This window comes from Phyllostomus discolor, chromosome 13 (assembly GCF_004126475.2).
Source record: "Phyllostomus discolor isolate MPI-MPIP mPhyDis1 chromosome 13, mPhyDis1.pri.v3, whole genome shotgun sequence".
NCBI classification, from domain to species: Eukaryota; Metazoa; Chordata; class Mammalia; order Chiroptera; family Phyllostomidae; genus Phyllostomus; species Phyllostomus discolor.
The window spans coordinates 51,338,253-51,356,807 of NC_040915.2; the positions used below are offsets into that span (position 1 = coordinate 51,338,253).

The window sequence follows — 18,555 nt, forward strand, 5'->3', positions numbered from 1 at the left end:
CCGCAAGTAGGGGGCTGGTGCGTGGGGTTGTCCCTTGTCACATGTAGCTGCTGGTGGTGCTTCGGTGTCAGCAGCTCAGGCTGGTAATAATAATTATCGAGGCGGAGCACTGGTATGGAGCTGGCGGGCAGAGTGGAGAGACAGACAGGAAGGACCAGCTGCAGCCTTTCTGCGCCCATAGGGACTAACCCTCTGTGGGGTCGGTCAGTGGGGGGGCAATGCTGTTGGGGAGAGGCCAGCCCCAGCCTTGACATGAGGTGTCATGAGGCTCCCGTGCGTCCCGGCGTCTGCACTCGCTGCTTCCTTGGTTGGGGCAGCCCCGGCTGCAGCCACCCATCATCTCATCCCTCATCCTCATCCCCCCTCATCTTCCGTCCTTCAGTCCTTCAGGTCTTTTTGTCACCTCCCTGACCAGGGTCAGGACACTGCTCTGCTCAGCCCCCTCCGTTGTGCTCTCTGTAGGATGACATGCACAGGGTCATTGACCGGCAGCTGATGGACACGCACCTGAAGGAACGGAGCCGGCCTGCTGCTGCCCTCTCCAGGGCCCATGGCGCGGGCCACGGGGACGAGCCCAGCACCACCGAAGGCAAACGGCTCTTCTCATTCTTCAGGAAAATTTGAGTTGGGAGGAATCGGGCCAGCGAGGATGGGCGGACTGGAGGCAACTGAAAGGGGTGCGGGTGTTTGCATGCAAGGGCCTCCCCCGGGCCGGGCAGGAGCCCTGTGCCCACTGCCCAGCCAGGCCCAGCCCGGGCTTCCCGAGGATCCGCCGTCCTTGAGCAGGGCTCAGGCCGCCTCCGGAGTGGCCAGCCCCGCCCACCCCTCAGTGGCTCCCTGGCCCAACCCCAGGCACTGCTGCCCTCCTGTTGGGAACACGGGGAACAGGAGAAACAGGCCCTCTCTGCATGCCTCAGGAGGCTCCTGCTGCCCCCGCTGGCCTGAGCCTCCATCCCTCCCCCGGACCCTGGCCCGGGGTGTAGGGGGAGGTGGCCCCTCACCCGTGTGCATGCACCTCTGCCGGGAGCACTGTGGGCAGGAGACCCAGCCTGTGGGGCCTGATGGCTGGGGCCGTTCTCTTGCACTCTGCCACGGCTTGGCTGAGGCCATCCTGAGCCCAGAAGGAAGACGGGCCTGCCCCCTGGCATCACTGCTCTCCGTCCCTGGCCTCCACCAGTGCAGGCATTCCCTCCACAGGGCCGAGCCAGCCAGGCTTCCGATGGGCCCTGGGCAGGCTTTAGCCACCCAGTCCTTTCCCCTTCTCGGGGCCAGGGCTGGGAGGGGTTCTCCTCCAACTACAGCGCCCTGCTCCACTCACACACGTTCTTGGTTCAGCCGAGCACGTCCAGGCCACAGAACGGCCCCAGAGGGGTCTGTGGTCAGCCACCTCCACCTCAAGGGCAGCGCTGTCACCACAGGGTGGACGCCTCTGGATACTGCCCACTAGGCCTGCAGAAGGACGAGTCCTGCAACCTGCTGCTCCGGCTCCTCCGGCAGCCACTGCTCCTCCTCTGCTGAGGCCTCACTCCGAGGCGCCCAGGCTGAGCAGCCCGCAGGCTGCTTCCCCAGGATCGTCTCCCTCCCTCACCTGGGAAAAGCACAGCAGGGATGAGCGGAAAGAATGTACCTATAGATATGTACATACCACAGTGCTGTACTTTTGTATGTAGCAATCATGTAAATACATGTATGGATTTTATAATATACATATTATATATAAAAATCTATAAAGGCATATTTTTAGAAAAACAGCGCACCACTGCTTCTTTTGAAAATAGTATAAGAATAAATTGAATTTCTACAGAGCTTCCTGCCTTAGTCATTGGGTGCCTGGAGGGGCTGTTTGGTGGGAACGCAGCTTACCTTTCAGAACCGCCGCTGGCTGGCACGAAGATGCAGAAACGGTGAGTCCCCCACACACCTGGGAAGTCACCTCATACACGGGGACCCAACCAGTGGACTCGGCCAGGAAGGGCCAGGAAGGGGCACCTCCCCTGCAGGGTGGAGGCATCCTGTGACAGCTGTTTTGGGAGCTGTGGCCGAAGGCACTGCCTCCACGCCCACCCTGGCCTGGGCTCCCTGCCAGCGAGGGCTGCAGTCGCCCGGCCACAGGCCGGCCCTCCAGCTTGGCAGAAACTTCAAGTCAAATCGCTGCAGGCAAAGCTTCCACTGCATCCTTCCGGGCGTGCAGGGAATAAACAGGGCGCTTCCCCTGGCATCTCACCACACGTGCCCTCAGCCAGCACAGCAAACCAGAGCAGCTCAACCTGGACCAGCCTATCGTGGAGAAATGAACTTGGCTTCTCAGACTGTCCCTGTACCTAAACCAGAACAAACGAGCTGGATACAATGGGTGGAAGAAGCCAAGCCCACCCAGAGCACAGCTGGAGGAAACGGACCCCCGAAGAAAATTTGGCAGCTTGAACCTTTATTTTTAGTACTTTTTTTAAAAAGCATAATTAGAAACTTTCAATACAGAAATAATCCTAGCAAACCATTAAAAGTTTTGTTTTTCAACAGGATTTCGCATCAGGTTCACCAAGACGTCGGTCCAGCCCTGTGAGACCCCCACCCCCACCCCCTATTCATGCGTACTAACACTCAGCGGGACAGACACTGTCGTCACCAAAATCGCCCCACCACCTGGATCTGGGCGTCCCGCCGCCAGGAGCCTTGAGGGTTTCTGGCCCGGGCCGGACACTCCCAGGGCCCCCTCCTCGTGCTGCTCGAATGTGCAAGCACTGCCTCGCTGGCGTAACCTTACTGCTCCGAGTGGCACGTGCTGCCCACCGCGGGACCCATCATCAGCCAGGACAGGCTGAGGACGCAGACCACGCTTCGGCTCCTGGCCCCCCACCCAGACGAGACCGCCTGTCAGTTGGCCACAGCCCTCCGCCCGCTCCACAGCACCACCTTCCCGGACCCACAGAGCCCCCCCACCCCCCATCCTGCAGCTCCAGAGGGAAGGCCCGTCACATGGAACCCCAGTGTTTGGCAGTTTGGGGAAGCAGGGAAACAGGTCAAAGGAAAACCCCCATTTTGATTAAAAGCCCCTCAACAGTGTTCTCGAGGCGAATCTGCAGTGTGGTCTGTGATGTGATTGTCCAGTCAGGGCTTCGCCTGGAGACTGCCTAGGAAAGGAAATCTGGTAAAACACATCATGGTGTTGAAATAAATTATTCCCAGGTTACATGATCCTTTTAGGGGAAGGGTGAATGAAGTGTCCCAAGGAGGAGGGAAGGAAACAGTAATCATGTGCATGGAACCCTGGTTTTTCCTCCAAGGGACCAGGGTAAGGTAAGCGGCTGGCTCCCAGCCCCAGGTGCTGTTCCTGCCCACCTGCTGGGGAACCCTCACGCCACCGCCTTGACACTGAAACTGTTGTCAGTGAGTGACGACAGGCGGCTGCCACCCTCCAGAGGCACCCTCCCCACACTCCGGCGGCACCCACACCCCACACTGAAGACTCAGGAACTAAGTGGGAGGCCCTGGGCCAACACAGACAAGGGTGAGAGGCCCCTCCTTTCCCACCAAGAAACGTCCCGGAAGGCAGAGCTGCGCTGCCAGGAGCCCAGCCCCGCAATGCCAGGAAGCCATTCACTTTTTCTAAAAACACTGGGCTCAGAGGGGAGGCCACCACTTAATGGCTGCTGTGCCAATCAAACCCCAGGAAGAGAAATGTGAGGAACTTAATTCATTTGATTTGGCGTCGCTCTCTCTAGCTGTTAAAATAATGCTCCTGAGCCCCATCCCTGCACGAACACACCATCTTTCTGCTGGACTGACACAGGATGGTATAAATAGAAGCCCCAGCTCCCCTGGGTTTGTTGCTCAGAGGCATCTAGAAGACAGGACAAGATATCTGTTGGCCAAAGGGCAGGAGTGACTCCTGTGGAACCCAAGGGCTGGACCAGCTGAGGGCAGGACCTCTACAGGAACCCCAAGCCTACCTCAAGGTGAGGCCTCCCCAGCTGGCAGAAGAGAGAAAGGGCAGGGCAGGGAGCTGGGCTGGGAGCACAGACAGCAGAGGCCCTGGAGACGGGCGAGACCCTCCGGGCCAGGGACAGAAGTCACCGACGGCCTGCAGGAGAGAACAGTAACGTGGAGCCCACTCCACCAGCCCAGGTTGGCAACAGATGTGGGTAGAACGCGGTCCTGTCTCCTCCGGAAGCTGCTGGTGGCAGCAAGATGGGATGGGGACAGAGGGTGCGCGGCAGCAGGCTGGCGCTAGGGAGGCAAAGCCAGAACAGGACGAGGGTGGAACGGCTGGTTAAAGCAATATACACTATGTACAAAACGGTTAATCAGTCCGCTCGCTGGCAGCGTCCTCGCTGGGCCCAGGCGCCTCGGCCAGGGGCAGGGGCACCAGAAGGGAAGGGCAGGCGGTCCAAGCCCTTCTCGGTGCTCGCGGGGAAGGGGAGGAAGTGCACGTGGCGCCTCCAGATACAAAAACGTGGAGAGAATTCTTTAAATAACGGCACGAAACTGAGACTGTCCCCCGAGGGGCCCCGCGGGCCTCGGGCCAGGGAGTGGCCGCAGTGCAGTCTCTGCAGGGGGCTGGGCGAGGCATTAGCAGCAGCGTTTCTTCCGTTTACTATTCCTCGTGAGCTTCACCACGTCGTTCTGTTGCTGCTGCTGCTGTTTCGCTAAGTTGTCTTTCTTCGCTCGGAGGACCAGCTCTGTGATGCAGTTGAACATCTGTGAGGACGAAGGGAGCAGGGCGGGCCTCAGGCTTCATGGGGAGGCCCCGTCTCGGCGTGCTGCCTGTGCCAGCCAGCACGGCCACCCCCGCCTCCCGGGGCCCAGCTTTCCAGGTCTCCTCGTGAATTTTCTAGTACATACGTCCTCACATCCTTTCCAGAAGGAGGTGGTGAAGCATAAAGGTCAATCCCTCAGGATTTTCCAGTCTGCCCTTTATGTATGTCCCGCCCCTTTCCTCCTGCTGGAATCTTCGGACAAGACAGATAAAGGTGCTCCTGCTCTGGCAACGGGCTAGAGGGCCCCAGAGCCTGTCCACTCCACGCACCTCACTGCACATTCTGCCTGGAGCCTGCCCCGGACCCCGAGACATGCTTGCCCTCCCAGAATCCACCTCCCAACCCACACTGCTGTCCTCGACTCCACTGGGGAAGGTACCATCGAGCACTTGGCAAAGCCCGCTTCACTTTTTGTCCTCAGCACCCAAGGAGCAGGGCCTCTCTCCCCACCCAAATCTAGAGAAGACACACACAGAGTCCAGGGACGGGAGGCCACTGCCCAGGGTGGTACGGGGCACCCCCGCAGGCCCCCACGCAGAAAGGCCCACACTGCAGCCCGAGCCCGACTGAGGCGCCCAGTGTCCGGGATACAGTGGGGATCCCGCCTTTCTGGGCCTCTGGACCCCGCACAGCATGGGCAGGACCCGCCCAAGGCCGCACGTGCAGCCAGCCGGGGTGTGTGGCAGAAGGGCAGGCTTCTCCCCCACAGACTCCCGCTACCATCCTGCGGCCCTGCAGAAGGGGTCAGGGGCTGCCCCAGGGGCACAGGCTCGGCTGGTCTGCGGGGGATGCGCCTCCGCAGCGGGCGCCACCGGAGTCCTGGAGGCCAGGGCCCCAGGGAAGGCCGGAGGGCTGGGGGGAAAGTGCACCGCTGTGGGTGGGCGAGGTCCTCACCCACCTCAGCCTCTGACCGTCTGGGTGACAGTCCTTGAGTTGGAACCTAGCTCCCCACGTGAAACATGGGAAGAGCGGACCGCCGAGGACTGCTGAGGTGGGAGCTAACACCTTCAAAGGGCCCGGCAGCTACTGCAGCATCTTCTGCCGGCCGCCGGGTGCCCCAGGCAGGCTGGCAGTGGGGAGAGGAGGGCCCAGCCCGCCCCGCCCCCACCCCTGCTCTGCCCAGGCCTCACCTCCTCCACGTTGACATTCTCCTTGGCGCTGGTCTCAAACAGCTGGATGCCCATCTGCCCGGCGAACTTGTAGGCGTCTTCCGTCTCCACCACCTTCCGCTCAGGGTCGTCGTTCTTGTTCCCCACTTGGAGGCAAAGCAAAGTCAGCTGGCCCTGCAGGGGCACCCCGGCACCCTCCACCCCACTGCCCCCACCCCCGACAGCCCAGTCTCACCTAGTATTCGGCATACGTCGTCACAGTTCTGGTTAATTTCGTGAAGCCACCGTTTGACATTGACAAAGGACTCGGCACTGGTGACGTCATAAACCACGATGACCCCGTGGGTTCCCCGATAATACCTGTAGGGCCGGGGTCTGCGTCAGAGCCTACACAGGACCTGCCGGCCCTTGTCCAGAGAGAGGCCAGGAGCCGGGAGGGGACTAACGCTTCCCAGCAAAACTCCCAGAGTCTCCGGTCTGCCTGACCTCGCCTGGACTTTGACCTGTGCCTCAGCCGGCAGGAGGGGTGCTCAGCCAGTGGGGGCACCGGTGAGCAGGGAGTGCTCGGCCCCAAGGTGGGCAACCAGGTTGTTCCAAGTCTGCCACTCGCTTGAAACTTCTTTGAAGTTCTTGTTTTATTTTTAAAACTCAGCAAGTTCTGCATATGACGTCATACTATCACTATCCTTGTTTTAACAGTCAAAAATGCTCTCTCCTCATATCTTAGTAAAATGCCACTCCAAGACAGCGTACCATTTGTGCGACCCCGCCTAGGCCTGCACACCCTCCCCTGGGGACAGACGGGCACCTCCCATCCTGCCGCTCACCCCTGCTGCTGGCAGGAAGGGCACGGAGCCAGCGTGGCCGCAGGTGTCCCGCACACGCCGCCATCCCAGGTGCAGACCCCTCGGCCCGCGGTCAGCCCGAAGGTCCAGAAGGCCGCAGGACGTAAACGTCCCCCTCAGAAACTACGTCCCCAGTTCATTCCCACGGTTCAGCAGGACAGGCGGAGGACATCAACCCGGGGAGGAAGAGGAGGACAGGGCCTCGCGTTTCCCTGGAGAGCCCTCCCAGACCCCACAGCCAGGCGGCGCCCCGCCCGACACTGTGTGACCTGCAGACGCCCACTCTGCAGAGCAAGAGCCGCTGCCCACGGCCTAGCCGACTCCCAGCACTGGAGCCGCCCAGGCACTGGGCCCTCAGAACCAGCCCCGCCCCCGCCCTCTGGCAGCCGCTGCCGAGACCTCGCGCCCGGTTACTAACAGTAGCTCAGCTTGGTGGACACCCACCCGAGCAGGTCTAAGTGCGAGCCAAGAACCAGGGGAAGAGACGACTGTCCCCTGCCAGCAAAGTGTGCGCGGTGCAGTGTGTTTCCAAACTCTCCTTTCTAAAGACTACTGGGAGATGCCGCACGATACCGACGGCTCTGGCCCCAGCACAGAGGCCCCTGCCCCCCGGGAAACTGCGCCTCCTCTGGGGCCCAGGCAAGGCCTTTATCAGAGGCAGCGAGACCAGAGAGAGGCGAGGAGGGTGCCAGTGCCTCGGGCCCCTGTTACACCGCCACCAGTAATCACTCCCGCTCCCCACAACTCCATTCTGTGCCGGCACAGCACCCAGCGCTTTCCATCCACTGCCCAACTGACGTGTGCAACAGCCTGCTATGACAAACAGCACAGCTGCCATTTCACCAGTGAGGACGTGAGGCTGAGTGACCTGCCTGAAGTCGCACCACCGACGTCAGGGAGCCTGGGCGGAACCCCAGGGCCAGGCGTCGAAGGGGCTTCCCTTCCTCATGGCCCCGGCCTCTCATCTCACTGCCCACTCCTCACCCCTCCCAAGCCCACACCCCAAGCCGTCCGCTTGGCAGGCAACACCCAGCGGCCCAGAGACTGAAAGCTGAGAGACAGCGGGGCCCGTCCCGGGCAGGCCAGCAGGACGCAACTTCAGCTTCCCTGGCAGTGCCCCGAGTCAGGAAAAGCCACACAGCCGCACTGCCGGGCCACGACCACCCTGGCCCCTGGAAAACACGCTCCGGGCCTCTTCCCAGTCTCCTCCTTTCTCCGCCAGCTGCCATCCCAGGGCGTCAGGTCTTTCCGTGGCCCCTCGGCACAGACGGCAGAGCCTTCTGCCTCATGGGGGGCAGAGTCGGGGGCCCCAACATGGAGCTACCCTCAGCCTCCCCAGACACACAGGACGGCCAGCAGGGGCTGGCCTGGTGCCCACAGCGCCAGGGCACAGCGCTGCCCCCTGCTCAAGCAGCCTGGAACACACATATTGCCCTCAGGCAGCTGAGTGGCTCCGTCTCCCCAACAACTGAAGGTGGCCATTGACCCCTCCCCCGCCCTGAAAGGAGCTGAGCTCACGGCAGCCAGGGAGGGGCCCTGGCTCAAGCATTTCTCTTGGCCACAGGCCCTGTGATCTCTGCTGCCCTGAACCCCCCGACTGGAGCATCTGCCATCTGCCCCAGCCCAGTCCCCTGGGGGTGCAGGGTCAGCAGAGAGCAGGGCCGTGGGTCGGTTAAAGGCAAGAGCTTTGACATCAGACCTCAGTTCAGCTCCTGATTAACCAACCAACCTAAGTCACTTCACCCTCTCTGGGCCTCACTCTTGTTTATAACACGGAAATAACCACAGGACTTTTTTATCAGGTGAAATGAAATGAAGTAGGTAACGTCCTTAGTGACAGTTCCAGCCCAGAGCAAGGACATCCGAGGCCAGTGCTTTGGTCTGACCAAGAGGTCTTGGTCGTGTTCGGACCTGGACACATGGGCCGCCCAAAGACGTCTGTCCCACCCCAAGGAGCCTCGGACCCCAGCTGCCCTCCTCAGAGCCCCGCTAGCAGTCACAGACACAAGGGGACCCAGGCAGCTCACCAGCAAGTGGTCGTAGAAGGCTGTGCTGCACAGCCGCCAGGCTGGGACTCCGGGGGCTCCGGGAGCCTCAGCCCACAGGGCACGAGTCCCACTGCAGAGCTAGCCCAGGGACGGACACCCCCAGAAACCACTCAGGGCCCGCCCCCTGACCAGAGCCACGTAGCCAGCACCTCCTAGAGTCCCCCATGCTCCCAGCCACCACTGTGGGGGCTCTTCGCCCCTCACACTGCCCACCCACAGGAGACCCTGAAGCCAGCCTGGGGTCCAACCCATTTCCATGCTGAAGGGAGGAAAGGGATCTCTGGCCAGAGAACTTCCTCACCCACCTTCCAGAGAGCCCCACTCACACAGGGACCACGGGGCACAGCCAGAGGACAGGCCTATCGCAGAGGCAGCGACTGCACGGCTCCTACGCCGGTGCGCACACCACCGTGCGCAGCTCAGGCTCTGCCGCCCCCCGGGAGCAGGGCCCCCCGGCAGTCCCCTCATCTGCAGGATGAGGGCAGTCACGGTGCGCCCGCAGAGGGCGCCAGGAGACCGACCCTCCCGAAGCCCCAGCACAGAGTCCCCGGCGCACAGGGCTCCGAGTTCAAGCGAACCCTAAAGACGAGGCACAGGTCATTGGGCAACCTGCCCAAGGTCACACAGTGGCACAGAAATGTAAATTCTGAACCATTTGCCTTCAAAGTCCTGCTCTTCCCTGGAACCTGTCCCATCAACAGCCCGAGAACCACAAGCCTGTCCACAGGACTCAGCTGTCTGCAGCTCAGAGTCGCCCGGGTGCTGCGGCGGCACGGGAGGGCAGCCGCTGGGGGAGCGGCTCCCAGCGGCCAGCTCTGGGGACACCGAGCGGCGGCCTCTCGACAGCCTCCAGTGCAACAGCTCCCCGTCCGGGCGTCCCCGTGGAGAGCAGCCAGCTCCGAGAAGTTGGGGTGGGCACCCGGAGGCTGCACGGCTGACCCCAGCTGTCACTACTGACGCCCCAACAAGGTAACTGGCACTGACTAAGTGAACACCAGGGGAGGCCGGTGTCACCACTATCCCACTGTACACACAGGAGAGCCAGAGGCCAGACGGCAGGCTGACTGCTCCGCACTGTCCTGCCCACCCCAGGGGCAGGGTGCTCAGCCACCGCCCACTGCCCGCCGCCCACCCACAGGCAGCAGCCACACCTCACCCCTCTTCCTCTCACATCTTCAGGAAGAGGGGGGCTCGCCAGCAAGGAGCTTGCCTCCCGACAGCCTCAAGGGCCCACCCCAGTAACATTTCTACCACGACCCAGACTAGTCACTCAGCTGTGTCCCCATGTCAGTGGCGAGGGGGGCCCAGCCCGACTCACGTGGAGGTGATGGTGCGGAACCGCTCCTGCCCAGCTGTGTCCCAGATCTGCAGCTTCACTTTCTCCCCATTGATCTCCACGGTCCGGATCTTGAAATCCACGCCGATCGTGGTGATGTAGCTGCCTGCACAGACACTCACGTTAGCAAGGCCCACGGCAGCCCCGGTCAGACTGAACTGCCCTTGCGCTGGGCCCAGCACGGTCAAGGTCCCGGGGAGGTTACGATGAAGGACAAAGACAGTCCCTGCTGTGATGGAGCCACACGGACAAGGTGAGGGCACAGACAAGACACAGGGAAACACTGACAAAGACGACAATTTCAAGAGGGATGAGTGCCACAAAAGAAATAAAGCCGGAGACGTGACTGGGGGTAGGGACAGGCTCTTTTAATTAGGGTGGCCGGGCTGTTCGTTAGCTGCGGTCCGAGAACTGCAGGAGACTTACCATGCACTCTGTGTTTTTCTTTTCTATTCCATTCCCAACGTTTTAGATGACCCACAAAATTAACGACCTAACACACAAGTCATGACCTGCACTTTGGAGAGCAATGCTCCAGGCAGAGGAGACAGTAGCAAAAATAGCAGGGAGGGCAGGGGGTCGCGTGAGGTCAAGCGCAGAGGCAGAGGCAGAGGCAGGTGGGGGTGCGAGGCCGGTCTCGGGCACTTGTGCCATCGGGAGAGCTTGGACTTTCTTTTGTGTGCGCCGGGAAGGCACTGGAGGCTTCAGCAGAGTGTGAGCCGCATCCTAAGCAGCTCTCCCGGGGCGTCCATGTGGAAGGCGGGGAGCAAGAGAGTTTCCGGCCAACGTACCAGCCCTGTCCAGGCTCACCAAGGCCCAGGTGCTCAGACGGCACCGTGTCGCTCCCGTGGGAGCTTACAGTGTCACAGCGCTGCAGAGCAGACGGGACACACACACAACCGAATCTACAACGTGTCCAAACTCTCAAAACTAAAGAAAAGGTCAAAGTTCAAGGTGGGTGGAGATCGAGGAAGGCTTTGGGGAGGAAGTTGTATCGGGGCCTAGCTTGAAAGGACAGGCAAAATGTCAAAGGCTGAGATTAGGTGCGGGGAGACATCCCACCCAGAGGGAAAAAGCCGAGGCAAAACACAGAAAGAAAACGCTCGGAAAGGAGCCAGCCCCGGCACCGTGCGAGCGCCGGTGCCGCCGGGGAGAGCGGCCCAGCACCTCCTGCGGCAGGCGCTCGGCAAGCGGCTGGCGGCAGAATGAATGGGTGAGCAAGCGGGCTCGTGAAGCAGCGGAGGAATGAACAAACAGTAGGAACACGGAAGCCGGGAAGGTGAGCTGAAAACAGACGATGGAGGCCAGGTTCTCAACTGGGCAGTGTCCTGAGACATTCTCAGTCGTCACAACTGAGGGGGGAGCGATGTTACTGACATCTGGTGGGTGGAGCCCCCGGATTTCGCTCCACTTCCTCTATAGAAAGACCCCCAGGACACAGGGTCACAGGGCCCAGAGTGGCAGCGGTGCCGAGGGGGGACCTGGCTACACAGGCTCCGCTCACCGCGGAGAGGGACGCTGAGGCGCTGGCGCAGGCGAGCCCCTGGCAGAGCCGCGAGCTAGCAAGGAGAACTCAGCAGTCTGTGGGGTCGGGGCAGGGGCTGCGGTACTGCTTCAGGCTAGAATCAGTGAGACTGCAAAGGAGAGCCCTCCAGGAGTGGAAGCGAAGGGGCTGGGGGTCAGAGGGCATGAGGAGGAAGAGGAAGGTTACTCAGCATGAGAAGCTGGTCCTTCGGTGACCGCTCCGAACAGGAGGCCCTGGCAACGACAGCCCGCGGGCGTGTGCTGAAAGGCTGCTGAGCCCCGGGCACCACGCCTGCCACGTCACAGACGACCCTCGCAGCAACCCTTTCCGGAAAGGGCCACGATCGGCCCTCCGTCACAGACGAGCCGAGGCTTAGTCAGGCTCGCAGTCACACGGACAACTCTCTCCACTTCACGCCACCAGTGCTGCGGCAGGACGACCTGGGAGAAGCCCGCTTCCCTGCCCAGACGGGCGTCAGCCCTGGGCTCACTTCCTAGTTTCAGCTCCCCGCAGCCACATCACAGGGAATTCCCGACAGGCCAGCCACACCGCATCCCCGACCAGGGAGGCCGAGCCGGCCCGAAGCCTCAGCAATGAACCCAGCGCCGTCGGCAAACAAAACACATCCACCTCACCAGTGACCGGGGAAACACAGACTTACATGAGACAGCGCTTTCTGCTGACTGGCTGAGCGAAGATGAAGACTACCGGGACCCAGCACTGGTGGGCACACCCGACCTAGCGACCCCTCTGCTATGCAAGCATGAACGTGCAGTGTACCCCGAGAAATGCGGCACCGCTGCCACCGGAGGCTGCCGGGAAGCACGCACACACCAAGTGCACCCACGCGCAGCCTGGGAAACTTCAGAGCCGTGCAAAGCACCAGGGGTCTGCCGGCGGCTGCGGAAGGGTGACGCCTGCTACGCGGAGGGGAAGGCCGGCGGCCGGTGCCCCGCGTGCGGCGTGGGGAAGCCAAGTCAGAAAGACAGACGCCGTGCCGACCAGCACCCCGCAGGGCACCAGGGAGCACGGGTGAAGGGACAGCCTTCACTGTTCCCTTTGTGGAGTCTTCCTGGTTGAAATTTTACACGGTCATGTACTAACTTGCAGTATTTTTTTGACTCGTTTTTTCTTTTTTAAATGTTGGGCCGCAGAAAGACCCTGGGCGGCCAAAGCGCAGGCCTGCAAAGGGCTTTTCTGAACCAGACAGATTAGGACGGACCACAGAGGCTTCTAACCCGGGCCTCCCGCTCCTCCTTCCCGCGGCCCCAGTAGGATCGGCCAGGTTTCCGATGTGAGGCACAGGCGGGTGTGCTCCGGCGCCAGGCAGAGGGATTTCAAAACCCAAACACCCCAGCAGCACCCCAAGGGCACACTCACCTGAGAAAGTGTTGTCTGCAAAACGTAGCAGCAAACTGCTCTTGCCCACACCTGCAGCAGAGAAAGCAGGAGATGAGAGGAGGCGTGGCGCCCTCCCTCCGCCCCAGCCCTCCTTCCTCGGGGAGAAGGCAGCCAGGCCCTACCTCAGGCTCAGCGCCCTCCTCAGCGCTGCTTTGGATCTCAAGCAGCCACACACCCAGAGCATCCCCCCACCCGATCCCTGACCTTCTCCTCCGTCCTCATGTAAGACAAGCTGTCTCCAAGTGCCTGGGGGAGGGGGGACATGAAAAGGGACTCCTGCCCAGGTCCTGTGCCCGGGGCTAGCCCCAGCAACCCAGAGGAAGGGACCAGGTGACAGAAATAATGCAGGGGACGGTCGACCAAATGACACTGGCCCCAGGGCGCATCTGAAACGCGGTCCCTAGACAACCTCGCATCGTGCGGAGCTCCGGTTCACGCGCAGTGTGGGGCAAGGACCTGCAGGGCTGGAAAGAGCCCTTGAGATCATCGGAGCTATTTTGCAGGTGAGGAAACCGAGGCCCAGACGACTCAAAGCAACTGCCAGCCACCTTATCCCAGCTGATGTCACCGCCAGCTGGGTCAGTGAGGAGCAGCCGTCTGCCACACGCCTGTCAGCCCGACAGCCCCCGTGTGCTCAGAGCACTTCACTCGCCACGGCGCCGGCTGGCACACTCGTTCCCAGCACAGGCAGAACGCTAAGCTCAGCTTCCCTTTACTCCAGCACACAGCAGCCTCGGCCTGCCAGATGCAACTGTCCTGTGTCCTTCTGTCCCACTCCCTACCCCGCCACCCTTAAGGCCAACTGGGTCAAATGACCACAGTAGGAAAGAATTAGCATATACAGAGAGCTGTGTGCGGTGGGCGTTCTGATGCACCTATGATTCCAACTGCGTCTCTTAAGATGAGGCAACTGAGGCTCCGCGGAGGTGAGCAGCTGGCCTAGGGGCCTCGGCGAGAAGTGTGAGCGGAGACCTGACCCCGACTCGGAGCGCTGAAGCTCCTTCCAATACATGAGGCTTGCGGAGTCTTCTTGCTTCTGTTCCAGGAAGCGGAATACAAAGACCCCGAAGGGGCTCCCGCATCTCACTCCTGGTGGACGACTTTTAGCAGCCTGCCTAGAAGCTAGATTCTAAGAGACCTTAGCCTAGAGTCTGAGAAACCCCCAAACCCAGTGCATATTTCGAGTGCATGTGCATATTTGTGGGGAGGAGCCCAGAGCATTCGCCAGCTCCTCAGAGAGGGCACTACCTGGGCCCCCTCCCCAGCTGTGCTTCCCTCACCCTAACCAATCCAGACGTCCTCTCTGATGATCTCCCCTGGAGAAGTCTCCAGTACACTGACCAGGGGAGCCCAGGAGAACTGGTTTCATGGGGTACACCGGGGCCTGACCTTCCCAAAGGCAGGCTGGGGGTGCTGCACCCACAGCACCTGCTGCTCAGCCGGCGCCCGCCGCACTCTTACTCAGAACCACTTCCTCATCGCCGCCTCTGCGAGGCTTCCTGCCGAGCCCAAGGAGAGCCCGAGTCCTGGGCTGGGTCCCTCACAGCGCTCTGCCCAGCGCCAACACCCCACAGGCCCTGCCGGCTCCTCTGCTTCCTCCTGGAGCCTGGAGACTCCTGGGCCTGCTTACTCAGCTGAAAGCTGTGTCTGGGCGACTGGGCCTGAGTTCCTCTAGAAAGGAGATCTCGCCTCACACACCCTGGACATTCAATGCGCTGGAAGCCAGGCCCAGCACTTAGTAGGTGCCAAAAAAACACTGTGAAATGGATTTATGACCAAACGGCCGCCAATCACGCTGACGGCTATGCTATCTAACGCAAAGACTGAAGCAGTAACAGGAGCCAAAGTAGTGGTTTTCAAACTTCTGGAGGCAGCAGAACACTTTCTTAAAATTAAATGCTATCGGACCCCAGATGAGCTGAAAGAGACCAGAGGACGGTGCTCTCTCTGCACGAAGCAACGAAGCGGCAGCGGCCCCTCCGGCACGGCCCCTCCGGGTCCCCTGCACTCACCCCCTGGCTCCTCTGAGCAGCCTCTGAAAACCACAAGGCTGCAGGCAGACCACTACAGCCAACACCTCGACAGCTCCTCCGAGCCTGACACCAACCTCCAGCGAGGCTCTTCCCTTTAAGGAGTAGACACCCACCCCGAGAAATGTCATCTCCAAAATATCCCTGGGAGCGGCCTCTTTGGAACACACACTGCTGCCATTCATCCCGCAGCACTGGCCTAAGGGAGGCAGTGACAAGTCCCCGTCTACCTTCGCTGCAGCTGAAGCCAGCGGTCTCCCAAGCGCCATCACTAGTGTGAAACCAAACCAGTCCACCCCGTCATCTTCACCCTGCAAGGGGCAGGGGCTGGCCCTCTGTGCCTCTCGGTGGCCACCACACTCTCTCCCCGAGTTCTGCCTCTTGGGTTACACAGATGCTCCAGCCCTCAAAGAGCCTCCACGGGAGTCCCCACCCTCAGCCCCGCTCCTCCCTTGGGCTACAGTTCCCTCGCTCCGCTTCGCTTCACCTCTAGACTGTTGAAGACCTTTAGACCTTCAAGTAGAGTGCTCTCAGTTTTAAACCCGGCTCAGTAGCTAATGTACTGTAGAACTTCAGATAAGTCACTTCCCCTCTCTGAGCCTCGGTTCACTCATCTGCAACATGAAAGGCTTTCACTAGACCTCTAGGGGCCACTCCAGTCTCCTGGTTCTAAGAACGAGGATGGCTGGCCTGGTGGAGCAGGTGAAACGCTGTTACAAATCAGCCAATGCAGCACACAAGAGAAAAGTGTGGGACCTCAGGCATAAAGCAGAGCTACAGAGCTGAGGGAATGTATTCTAGAAGCGTATACAATGTGGCAGAGTGGGAAGAAGAACTCTAGATTTATAAAGAAAGAACCTAACATTCACGAGGGCCTACTACTTGCTAGGCCTGACACCAGCTGCTCATACATGAATCTATATGTGTTAGTTAACTCCTAGCTCTGCCTCTGATGAGCTTTGGGCAAGTCGGTGAGCTCCTTGGAGCCTTAATTTGCTTGTCTGACAAACCACACAGGCAAAGAGCGAGAACCAGATGAGAGGCTGCCTGTGAAATCATTTGATAAACCTTAAGGGAGCACCCACTCAAGCAGCCCCGGTCAGGGGAGAGCACGATGTTCCTCTCCTTGCCCAACGCCAGAGCTTACTTTGCACGCCCCTAAGCATTCAGCTTGGAACACCAGCTCACTGTCAGGAGAAACTACATGGCAAAGCATCTGTGTCCTCTTCACAACGCAGTCCTCCATGATCAGACTGAACTGGGAGCCAGAGAACATCAGTCTTGACCCAGTGAGTCTTCCCCCGCACCTGACTTCTGAATGAAAAATCAATACCCCGTGCAAAATGTACTGCGAGAAAGGGGGCCAAAATCATCCCCTGGGTTCTACAGAGCACAAAAACCAACGAGCCGCATCTTCTTGCTGAGTTTATGCTTTTTGTTTTGGGGTATCAACACAGGTCCTAGACGTCTTGCGAAAGGATAAGGGCCCCTGACCATAGCGGGCTAACTTTAACTCCTAAAGGAAAGAAATCACCCTGGGGCCAGCCCCTCATAACCAAGGCCAAGGCTGAAATTAAATCCGGTAAACCAAAGACATAAGCCTAGGGGCCCAGAGGAGTGCCAGAGGCCATCCCCAAGAGCAAGTCTACATGGCCGGTCTGGTTTTCTTTCATTCAAACCACAACCCCCTCCTTTCTAACTCCTTCCCCAACCACAGCTACTCTTCATCTCCGTAGTTAGCCCCTAATTTTTCCTCTTACCTCTCCCTTCCACCAGTAACCACGGAAACCTCAGCCATCCTTCACCTGATCCAAACCACCAACCACATCCCAATCCAGCTCCACAGTGAGACCAAAACCCACCTACTTCCCCGACCCAGCCATGACATCGTCACCCAAGTCTCCAACGTCAGGGTCTTAAACCCCTCCGATTCGGTCCCCTCTTTGCTTAGCAGCCCATGGGCCCCACCACCACCCTGGTGTCTGCCTCCCGTCACATGACCCCCTTGCCCACATTCGGCTCAGGTCAGGTCTGGTCTGGTCCGGTCTATAAATTCTGCATGCCCCAGCCTCCTTCCCCATCATTTAATCCCGGCGCCTCAGTTACACTCCCACAAACCTCCTGAGGCCTGCCTCCCTGAACTCTTGGTCACTCCATAAACCCGCATACCTACCCCACTCCAAACCTCTAAAACCCTCCACCCCTTCCCAGAAACCAGCCTATCACTTCTAAGAACGCTTAATATTCGTTCCTTCTACAAGTATGTGTTAGGCACCCACCGAGTTCCAGGCCCTGCCCTGGGCACTGGAGAGGCTGCAGTGCCCTGAGCTAGGAGCTCCCCAGGAGTGTGGATATGGTCCGCACCTCGGCAATCGTGGCTGACCACCTCCAATACCTGTCTCGCATACGGGCAGCACGTAGGAGCAATCAAACGTGAATACACACCACAAGCCAGGCCCTGTTCCAGCCACTACGTGTGCGTGTGTGGGGTATCTCACTAAACACTCAATCAGCACAGTGAAGCAGATCCCATTATTCCATTCTACAGATGAGGAAACAGAACCACAGAGATCGAGCCCTGGTAATTAGGCAACAAATGTGTCAGGCCCTGTGCGAAGTATGTTACCTGCCCTACCTTATTTAAACCTCACAGTGATCCCACGAGGAAGGTTCTGGGAACATCCCCACTTTTCAGAGGAAGAAACTGAGGCTTGCCAGAATACTACTAACCACGTCAATAGAAAACATCTACGCCAGGTCAGTGCCAAGCACTCTTCCAGCTTTATCTCATCAAATACTCACACCACCCGGCGAGGCACGTCCCCACTTCTCAGATAAAGAAACTGAGGCTCAGAAAGGCGAAACAACTTGCCCAAGGTCACAGAGTGAGGAAGCTGGTAGCCCCAAAACTCGAACCGAGGACTCGAACCCAGGTCTGTCCAACTTGAGATCGCGCGACTTGACCAAGGTCACACGTGAGGCAGCGACGGGCGCAGTGTGTGGACCGGACGCCCCAGCCCCAATCCCTGCTCGCCAGGCTCCTCCGCCTCGCAGTCCCACGCCCCAACCTCTCCTTGGCGCGGCCCGGTGCCCCTCGGCGCGCCCCTGGGACAGGCGGCGCCGGGCAGCCCCGCCCGCCCCGCGCAGGCCGGCACCTCCCCGCGCGTCTGCCCGCCCCAGGCCCCCGCGGGCCGCGCCCGGCAGGGCCCACGCCGCCTCCGGCCGCCTCGGCCCTCACCGCTGTCGCCGATGATGAGCAGCTTGAAGAGGTGGTCGTAGTCCCGGGCCATGGCGGGCAGGGGAGGTGCGGGCAGGCGGACGGGGTCGGTGCTGGCCTCGCGATCCGCAGCTCCCTCTGGGCTGCTCCGGCAGCGGCGGATCCACTTCCCGAACAAACAGCCGGAACTGACAGAAACACCTCCCTCAGCTCCCCCTCCTTCTCCTCCTCCTCTTCAGCAGCCACCGCCACTGCCGCCGCCTCTCTCCTTTCCGCCCCGCCCCACC

At 60.3% G+C, this 18,555-nt stretch overlaps 2 protein-coding genes across 7 annotated transcripts in view; one reads left to right on the forward strand and one right to left on the reverse strand.

Moving 5' to 3' along the window:
• BICDL1 (BICD family like cargo adaptor 1) overlaps positions 1 to 1,806 on the forward strand; it is a 78,948-nt gene extending 77,142 nt beyond the window's left edge. For all 5 annotated transcript variants that reach the window (XM_036014151.1, XM_036014154.1, XM_036014153.1 and 2 more), the window contains one exon: positions 463 to 1,806. In XM_036014151.1, coding sequence (XP_035870044.1) covers positions 463 to 624 — 162 coding nt within the window. In that variant the 3' untranslated portion in view covers positions 625 to 1,806. The remainder of the gene's footprint in view (positions 1 to 462) is intronic.
• Positions 1,807 to 2,408: 602 nt separating this feature from the next.
• RAB35 (RAB35, member RAS oncogene family) lies at positions 2,409 to 18,555 on the reverse strand. 2 transcript variants are annotated; one of them, XM_028528633.2, is made up of 6 exons: positions 18,290 to 18,555; positions 13,001 to 13,051; positions 10,078 to 10,201; positions 6,102 to 6,226; positions 5,888 to 6,012; positions 2,409 to 4,698 (listed from the first exon to the last, which is right to left on the reverse strand). In XM_028528633.2, exons 1-6 carry the CDS (start codon positions 18,339 to 18,341, stop codon positions 4,570 to 4,572), a joined length of 606 nt encoding a protein of 201 aa, XP_028384434.1. In that variant the 5' UTR covers positions 18,342 to 18,555; the 3' UTR covers positions 2,409 to 4,569. The 2 variants fall into 2 exon arrangements, with proteins under 2 accessions (XP_028384434.1, XP_028384435.1); XM_028528634.2 differs by lacking the exon at positions 5,888 to 6,012 and having other exon boundaries at positions 4,595 to 4,698; positions 18,290 to 18,534.

Coding starts and splice junctions, on each gene's coding strand:
- RAB35 (XM_028528633.2), bottom strand. CDS start 18,341: ATGGCCCGGGACTACGACCACCTCTTCAAGCTGCTCATCATCGGCGAC. Junction 10,202..13,000: donor TGCAGACAACACTTTCTCAG/GTGAGTGTGCCC, acceptor GTGTCTGTGCAG/GCAGCTACATCACCACGATC. Junction 6,227..10,077: donor TTCCGCACCATCACCTCCAC/GTGAGTCGGGCT, acceptor CCGGCCCTACAG/GTATTATCGGGGAACCCACG.